At 36.5% G+C, this 9694-nt stretch overlaps 1 protein-coding gene across 2 annotated transcripts; it reads right to left on the reverse strand.

Annotated features, from left to right (window-relative positions):
* Window positions 1-330: 330 nt before the first annotated feature.
* Window positions 331-7442, reverse strand: si:dkey-79d12.5 (protein BTG3). 2 transcript variants are annotated; one of them, XM_053237043.1, is made up of 5 exons: window positions 7178-7442; window positions 3150-3329; window positions 2879-3016; window positions 1980-2301; window positions 331-1774 (listed from the first exon to the last, which is right to left on the reverse strand). In XM_053237043.1, the coding sequence occupies exons 2-5, from the start codon at window positions 3320-3322 to the stop codon at window positions 1580-1582; spliced, it is 828 nt and encodes a 275-aa protein (XP_053093018.1). In that variant the 5' UTR covers window positions 3323-3329; window positions 7178-7442; the 3' UTR covers window positions 331-1579. The 2 variants fall into 2 exon arrangements, with proteins under 2 accessions (XP_053093018.1, XP_026769116.3); XM_026913315.3 differs by having other exon boundaries at window positions 3150-3333; window positions 7178-7441.
* Between the last annotated feature and the right edge of the window lie 2252 nt (window positions 7443-9694).

Consider the following 9694-nt stretch of genomic DNA (forward strand, 5'->3'; position numbering starts at 1 on the left):
CCTACTGCCTTCCTGGACATCCTGTAATACAACACTGATCACAGTATCTTGAGCAGAACTTGTACACAATCTGCACTTGATCTGAAGTGCACCTCACTTTTTTACAAAGTGCACTCAGGCTTTCCTGCCTCTTTCTTAAATCTTTTCACGTAACAACAAGATTATAGAATTCACTTGTTGACCAAAATATGTAAAAAAGTCACAAGTATGTATGGATCAGTCCCATAAAAAATACAGTGGAAAAAATATCACAATATCTCAGTTAGGTGTAAAATTTTATATAAAAAGTATTATTTTAATAAAAATATACATGATGGATAACAATAAACATTTACAGTTGTTGCATCATTTAATACGCCTTGTAGGTAAAGGGAATATTAAACAGAAATAAATAGGGTTACAGTAAAAGTCACATAAGAATTACATGAGAAAAAGTAGAAAACAGAGAATGTCACTCAGCAAAATACGAAGTTTACAATTCCAGTGTCTAGAGTTATATACAACAAAGTGCAGCCGTATAGTATAATTATTCTTGATTGTAAAAATATGTCTTTCATAATATATTGATTTAATTATTTAAAGCATGGCTTTCTTACAAAGCTAAGAAATGTTGTGCACTGTACAAAAGCACTATCTTATAAAATGCTGCTGTGAAAAGCAAAAATATAGCAATTAAGTTCTATGCGTGGCACAATATATACTGCTTTTGGCAACACACATCAACATCTACCAGCTGACAACATCTACAAGTGAGTGACAAATTTGCACAAGAAACACTGCATACAATGACCACTATAAAGGAATTTCTATGATTCATTTATGTCTATTTTTATGCAGTTAATTCAGCATCCTGAGAAATATTTTGTCACAGTGAACTGTGAGCTACAGCACTACATGTATTGCACAAAGGTCACAGTATTTTTAGTGCAGCCTTGCTTGCACTCTTTGGATTCAAAACATGCACTTGCATAAAATCAAAGAATAAAGGCAATAGACTGACATACCTGAGAGAACATTTGATGTAGGAATTTCTTTTTCTAAATATCTAGTTATGTCATCAATAGCCTACCTGATTTGACACAATTTGGGAATGTTATTAAAAGTCATGACAAAGGTGATATTTTGACAGTCTTCATATGCAAATGAAAATAACATTGTTCTTTGCACAATAATTTGCATTACAATTATCCATTACAGTTTTCCATATCCAGTGTGGTCCCTGATTAAAATGGTTAGGCTAAAAATACACGTACAAATATAATTGCTTAGTTCAATCATTAATTCATTTTGGATCATATGAAATGCAAAGAAAGCTATTACTACACATCATGTCATTATCATCATATGACACTTTTCTTCTAAATTATTTAAAAATATTTCAATATTTCATTATGAACTACCAACCCAGATGTTCTGTTTATAAATGGGTATTTCAAATTATCCCATTACTACTCTATTGATTTCTAATATATTTTGGGACATTCACTGCTAGGTAATAAACAGAACATGAGGGTTAAAACCAGTCCAATTGGAAAGAGGCTTAACCAGGTATAATACCATCTTGTACTCATCTTTCCTTCTACCCTTTGGCTGCCCCCCAGGGCTGCAGACTGGCATGAGGCATGATGAACTGTGGTTGAGGTTTCTGGAAAACGTAGTAGCCAAGAACAGGAGCAGGTGCGGTAGTGCACATAGTCGTGAGCAACATAGGACTCTTCTTCTTATACTGAGACCACACTGCTGTTGGGTGGTAGAAGTATTGAAGTCCTGCAAGCTTTAGTTAAATAAAGAAAAATTATACACTTAATAAATGCTATTAATAATGTAAATCACATTCAAAGACATATAGCTTTTTAGAAACTGTTCAGTTAATTTGCTTGGTTTCAACTGAAATTGGACAAATCAACTCATACTACATATCAACTCATACTACATCAACAGATATACCAGAAGATCTTTTGGTCTGGTGGCTTATTTACCTGAGATGTTGGGTTTTTCCTCGGCTTTGGCTCCCTCACCCTGGGCCTCATAGCAATTACAAAAGGCTTGTCATCACCCCTTTTCTCATCTTTTACTTTCTCTTTCACGCTCCCCACCTCTCCTTCCTTCACCTCCTCCTCTGCATCACTGGAATCATCCGAGCCGCAATCCGAGGAAGTTGCCGAGTGGTAGTCTGATGTTTCCACATTCACCAAATCTGAGCTTTCATGATGAAGGTCGGACTCCTTATCTTCTAGCTCCTCGTCCCCCTCTTCCTCACTGAAACGAGCCACTGTGAAATGCCTGCAATTTTCACCTGACCTATTGGAGATCATAAAATAAAAAATGTTTTAAAATGGTATGTTATGACTATCACCTTTATTACCCATAATTTCCCTTCATAAGGTCAAAAACCCAAACAATGTAGCTCAGTCTTTGTGGTTAATTAGATTAATCTAACACTGAACCCTCTATTTTTATCTCAATATAGAACCTAGTTCCAGTCAAAGTTCTAGTGAACTTCAGTGTCTTCCAAATAGTTTGTTGGCATGGAGGGAATTAACCATATATTTTCATAACCTTTCTTGCCCATCTCCTCCATGGGTGTCAATAATTTTGGAGCTGACTCTACACTTATACTTCTACACTTACAGTATAAACTTCAGGTGACCATAAAACTAGATTTCATAATTTCCCTGACTGCTTCAATTATTCAAACATGTACCTAATTGTGTGTGATTGTAAATGTATCAGTTCAAGTTTTTCTTTTTGTTTGGTTCTTATGCTTTGACTTCTGTCTCTTCTGCACCAGTGTAACCAAGGACTTGGCTTAAAGGTGTTTCCCAAGTATTAAATAAATGACCTAAAATTAAAAGTCTTTTGGACTGAGTAAATTTACCTTGCAGACACCTCAAGTGGATCAATCCATAATGTAATCTCACGGGGAAGACCCAGCTCTGATGGCCTTAGCTTGCTTTCCTCACAGGCTTGTAGCACAGAGTCATCACATGGTGTGCTCTTGTTTATCCTAATGCATCTGGGGAGGGGCAAATGGTGCTTAGAATAAAATCAGGTCCTACAAAAAGCCTCATATCTTTTACTCCTGCTAGTTAGGTTGATCTAATAAAGAAGAAAAGCTGTATATTCTAGTTATATTAAGAGTTGTTTACCTGTATGCCTGTCCCTTGTTAGGATTTTCCGGGTACCAGTGGTCTGTGTACTTCTCACACAACAGCTCTTCCAGTTTAGCAGCAAACACTTTTGCCTTGCCTTCATCAACATGTCCTCGCTCCAAGGCCAAGCGTTTCAGGAAGTCCACAGCAGCACTCACTTCTCTCTTCATCTCCTTGCTGCCTTAAGAATATTAAAAATTTAAATTCCACCTTAATTATTTCTCATTGTATATTTTCTTTTGCTCATCAGTTCATGACATGATTTTATTGCAATATCAAATTAGTTTCTTGTTTTTAATTGCAAAATACTTTCTTGTTATTTCTGACTGGAGTGTTTGGAAGAAAGAAAAAAGTATGACTATATCCTGAAACAATGTATAGTTTTCAAAAACATAAATATGCACCCGATTATGATGGACTCATTTTACATGCATATTGCTACGCTATATGGGCAAAGGTTTGTGGACACCTGGCCATCATACCCATATGTGCTTTCTGTACATCCCATTCCTGATTTAGTCCCCCTTTGCTGTTATAATAGACAGATTTTGGAGCATGGCTGTGGGGATTTGCCCATTCAGCTACAAGAGCATTAGAGAAATCAGGCATTGATGTTGGGTGAGGTGGCCTGGTGTGCAGTCAGTGTTCCAGTTCATCTCAAAAGTGGTCAGTGGGGTTGAGGTCAGGGTTCTCTGGAGGCCACTTGAGTTCTATCACACCAACCTTGTCAAACCATGTCTGCATGGAACTTGCTTTGTGCACAGGGGCATTGTCATGCTTGAACATGTTTGGGCCCCTTAGTTCAAGGAAAGGGAAACTGTAATTCTACAGCATACGAAGATATCCTATACAATTGTGTGCTTCCAACTTTGTGGGAACAGTTTGGGGAAGACCCACATATGGTTGTGATCGTCAGGTGTCCACAAACTTTTGGCCATATAGTGTACATAGAAATAAAAAAAAATAGCAATTCTGTCTTTTCATTTTTGGGATATGTCAGTGACACAATATTTGAATAATGGAGGTACTTCACTCAGTCTCTTGGCCTGTGCTTGTATTCAGTAAGAATCATACAGTAAATATGAAATGTTACATTGTTATACAAACTAAATATACATTTGTAATTGCTGTAGATTGCTTGTGTTTATGTACTGAAATAAAGGCCACTTTATGCTTTTTGAGTGAGAAGGAACTTGTCTTCTGCTGATAACTAACTCCCATGTATATATGAATACTGGATTTTCCATTACCATTTCCTTTATTGAAAACAGTTTTTTTCTTGTTCTTTTCCTTAATCCAACAGATGAGCTGCCATAAAAGTGAGTGCATATTACAGAATTTGCATAAAGAGTAAATGAGATGCAAATAAATTTAGCACAAAGCTTGGAATTCATAAGAACAAATATAGAAAGTCAGTTACTCTTGAGAAAAACCGAGATATCCTTGCAAAATTACAAAACAGATGTCCTGAACTTAGAAAATGTCCCTAGAAAATGTCCCAAAGAGTTTAGCTTATGCTTGGCATGGTCATACACACAGAAGACAACATCAGATGATTGGAATATATGTGATATTACTATGAATTATGCCAAGAATCAGTTCTGTGTCATTCAATATGCATGATATGTTATCGTGGCTGCTGCCGCCACTGAGGACAGCATTTCTGAATACAAAAATACATTGTAATGTGTGACAGAATTCTCTTATGAACTCAGTACACAGAGACAGTACATGTGTTGATAAAAAGAGCATGCAATATCTAAACTAATGTAAAGCAACAATATAGGGATGCTAAGATATTATAATATAAATAATATAAACAATATAAACAGCTTGCTAACTAATTGGTTAATTAGCAGGTACTATGACAAGTAAAGCAGCTACATAAATCAACACACTGCTTCACGACATATAGGGATGCTCAACTTGTCACTCAGCTGGCAGGAATACAGTGAGAGAAGCCTGGAGAGAAAATATTCAATGTTCTTTTTCTTTCAATCTTTCTTGATTTCTTCAAAGAAGAACAATAATGAGGCATGAATTGTAGAATATGGGATATTGTGGTGTGTATTTCTGGAACATGTGAATTTTTCTTTCTGTTAAAAAGCAAATAGTTCTCTGTTGATTAGCGCATACTATTACAGTATTATGCAACAGTTTGCAACACCCCATCAGTCGGAGTGCTGACAAAGTCTTCTTGTACATACAGACAAGGTACATTCTGATACCCAGAACATAATTTCATGTAACCTTTGCAATATCACTCTATTTCTGCCCACAAATCAACCTGGCATTTTCCATTGCAACTGAACACAAACCTGTTTTAATAGACTGCAACTGTTATAAACTATGTAGAGGATTACTACGCTGATTCACAGACATTTAAGACAAAACATAAGTCAATTATTTCTTTAAAAAAAATCACCCTGTCCTACTGTTAACATAAATTTCAACAAAGCTGTTTATTTAAAAACAAAACTGAATTTTAAAGATAGTTGTGTGCACAATAAAAGTTAAAATTAATATTTATTATATAGATTTATTAAAGTGGTTTGGTGTACTAGTTACTTACAGCACAGTAGTAAGTCATGTTATGTTCACCAATAAATAAACAAATTGACTGCAATTGAAGAGTTTATATTACTAATTTTGTTATGTATGGTACCTGAAGTCTAGTAAAACAATATTTTAGCATGAAACATTTTTGAAACAAGACCATAATGTCCTGCATGACAGAACAACCTTAAAGTCCTTACTGAAGAACAGTTTGTACTCTGTATTATCTAACCTAACACTTATACACTGTAGCTGAGGTCATGATAATCCAAACAATGTTGATTATCTCACTAAGTTGATGGCTTGGCAAGTGACTGTAGAGTAAATGCTCCATGCAACATGATGACGATGGCAAATTGCACAAGCCAAATACACATATAAACTTAACCTAAAAATGTCAAGGTTACTCGTACTGAGGAATGGTGATGAAACATGTATGAAAAGATAGGGTGAGAAGGCAGTAGCTGTTCTAATAAATTCATTGTACAAAATCCGAGAAAATTCCATGCTTCCTATTAATTTTACTGGGTTTGTTGAACAATGTCAAGAACAGTCTGAAAGTCTCTATGCCAGTTAGTCAGAGAATACCTTCAAATGACACCCTAATGACTCACACACCCTGATTAGAGCAGATGAAGACAAAAATTCAACATTTCAGAATGAAAGCCGTCTAAGTAATAAGAGGTTTTACCTAATGGACTGCGTTTTAAATCGTAAGCTAACTTCTTAACACGTTACTATCATTAGGAATTTCAAGACAAAGATGGATAGAATTCACGAACCTTAATAAGTGGAAGAAAACAAATTAACCTGAGTCAACATATTTTATTCTAATTTCTTGCGAGTTTTACCAACTTCATTTCCAGCTATACACTGTTAAATATAGGTTTATATCACCACCTGTCACATAGTGACACAAAAAGGTGAGGAAATATAGACATGGTGTTCAAGCTACAAGATTTGTCATTGTGTCATGCCACATCACGTGGCCGAAACTTGGTTCTTCTTTAAGAAAAATCCCTTGACGGAGGACATTTTTAAACAGTTCATTTCCACAAAAAACAAAACAAAACAAACAAACAAATAAACAAAAAACACAGCGCTAAAGAGGCTTAGTTTTCTTGTTCATTTCACTATAAGTTCTCTTCTTCTTAACAACCTATTATTCTGACATGAACTAAAACCTTCATATAAACCTTCTAGTAATCGATATAGTTTTAAAAAGACCAGAAACAATCCATATCATTAATATGGATTAAATTAATAATTATATAATAAATTCATTTCTCGATTAGATTTCTTTCTAAACATGTACTGTACACGAGGTTATCCATACAGACTATAAACATTAATGGTTTCTGTAACACTTCTCATCTCCTCCTGTTTCTGTCATATTTAACAGCTCGCGTTCACTTATTTATAGTTTGTATATGATTTATTCGACTTTACATTACTGTAACGGAACTCACCTTTAATCTGTTAACCAAAGGATCTTCACTGAAGGTATGGGGTCCCCAAAAATGATGTTGATCCAAATCTCTAAAATCTTTATTGTTTGCCGTTACTTCACGTTACTTCCTTACTACAGTACGCTACAGAGGTCCACGTTTCGTACTGGCTTTGTGCTAAACCAAGCAGACTTTCCCATCAAAAAAAGTTAACATTTGGTTGCGTCTAAAACCGCATACTATATTACTAAACAGTATATGATAACAGTACGCCACCACTTGCCTTACACCGTTTGGACACTACTTAGTACAGTAGTATGCGATTTGGGACGTACCCTATGACTCACTTCCTAGTTCGGGTTTCTTGGTAATGCCGGTTATTTCCCACCCACTTTACAACACATCATCAGAATGACGAATTGATAACGCCTCGGAAACGAACCAAATATGGACAGTCAACGATGAGTTGTAAACAAAGGAATCTTTTTGCATCACATCTAATAAAACCAAAAAATATCCTTTTGATGTTGTTAGAATCGAAATATTTACAGTATTTCATTCACTGTGAAGACGTTCTCAAGAGAAAGACCTTTACAGAAAGTTTGTTCGAATATAATTTCTTTTTTGTTTAATCAAGAAAATAAAATACAATTTTAATACACTTTTATAAAAAAAAAATAGGCGTTTTAATGTGAAATAAAACAATAATCAAGGTTTGATTATTTCAAGTTACTCTGTAATTAGCTTCAAATTAGGGATAGGAATGAACATTTAAAATTTCCTGAATGCAGGTCAGAACTAGAAACTGAGGTTTTGGTTCTAAATAGAAAAAAAAACAGATTTTGAGGGGAAAAACAACATGTTTCCACTCTAAGTTAGTAGGGTTTATGAGGCTTATAAAGGAAATTGACATATACTGTATACATTGTAATGATGCATGCACTGACTTATATAACAGGAAACAAGCTTTTCAAAGATATATGACATGAAGAGATTGTGCTGAGTGGGCAGGGTTAAAGCCTTCAGCAGCGGTCATGAGTGGACCAAAACATAAAATATGTGAAGTAAACATTTTTCACTTTAATTTTTATATTTTTATTATTGCAGTTTAAGAGAAAACATTCTCATTCATACCTATGGCAATTTAGAGTGATTAATAAACCTCCTGGCTTGTTTTTAAGAGGTGGGAGGAAATCAGAGAACCCAGAGAAAAACCCACGACAGACACGGGAAGAACATGTGAAAGTCCACACAGACAATAAACTTAGCTCAGGCTTGAACCCTGGAGCTGTGAGATGGCAGTGCTACCCATTGTGCCAACACACTGCCCTACCAAAATTGTCTACCTGACAAAAGTTTCTACATGTAATATCTTGGCTTCATGAAACTCACTTGTATCTCTGTAAATTCTACTGTTATATATATACATAGGGCTTGCGATAACTGAATGATTTTAATACTTCAAAAAGTTACCAAAGCTACTGTACCACAAATTGCTGAAAAAGTTAATGCTGGCTATGACAGAAAGATGTCAGAACACACAGTGTATCTCAGCTTGCTGCATATGGGGCTGTGTAGCTGCAGACCATTCAGAGTGCCCATGCTGCCCCCTGTCCACCGCTGAAAATGCCTACATCAGAACTGGACCATGGAGCACTGGAAGAAGGCAGCCTGGTCTGATGAAACAAGTTTTCTTTTACGTCATGTGAACGGGTGTGTGTGTGTCATTTACCTGGGGAAGAGATGGCACCAGGATGCACTATGGGAAGAAGGCAAACAGGCAGAGGCAGTGTGATGCTCTGGGCAATGTTCTGCTGGGAAACCTTGGGTCCTGGCATTCATGTGGATGTTACTTTGAAACGTACCACCTACCTAAACATTGTTGCAGACCACACTGCGAAAATTGTTCAGGAATGGTTTGAGGAACATGACAAAGAGTTCAAGGTGTTGACTTGGCCTCCAAATTCCCCAGACCTCAATCCGATCGAGCATCTGTGGGATGTGCTGGACTAACAAGTCGGACCCATCGAGGCCCCACCTTGCAACATACAAGACGTAAAGGATCAGCTGCTAATGTCTTGGTGCCAGATACCACAGCGCACCTTCAGAGGTCTTGTGGAGTCCATGCGTCGACAGGTCAGAGCTGGTTTGTGGCACAAGGAGGACCTACACAATATTAGGCAGGTGATTTTAACGTTATGGCTGATCGGTGTATTATGGCAAGAAACACTCAGTTCAGTAAAGAGAAAAGACAGTCCATTATTACTTTAAGAAATGAAGGTCAGTCAATCCGAAAAATCTCAAGAACTTTGAATGTATCCAAAAAGTGCAGTCGCCAAACCCATCAAACGCTATGATGAAACTGGCTCTCACGAGGACCGTCCCAGGAAAGGAAGACCAAGAGCTACCTCTGCTGCAGAGGATAAGTTTATTGGAATTACCTGCCTCAGAAACCGCAGATTTACAGCACCTCAGATTACAGCCCACATAAATGCTTCTCGGAGTTCAAGTGGCAGACATATTTCAACATCCACTGTT

This window comes from Pangasianodon hypophthalmus, chromosome 1 (assembly GCF_027358585.1).
Source record: "Pangasianodon hypophthalmus isolate fPanHyp1 chromosome 1, fPanHyp1.pri, whole genome shotgun sequence".
NCBI classification, from domain to species: Eukaryota; Metazoa; Chordata; class Actinopteri; order Siluriformes; family Pangasiidae; genus Pangasianodon; species Pangasianodon hypophthalmus.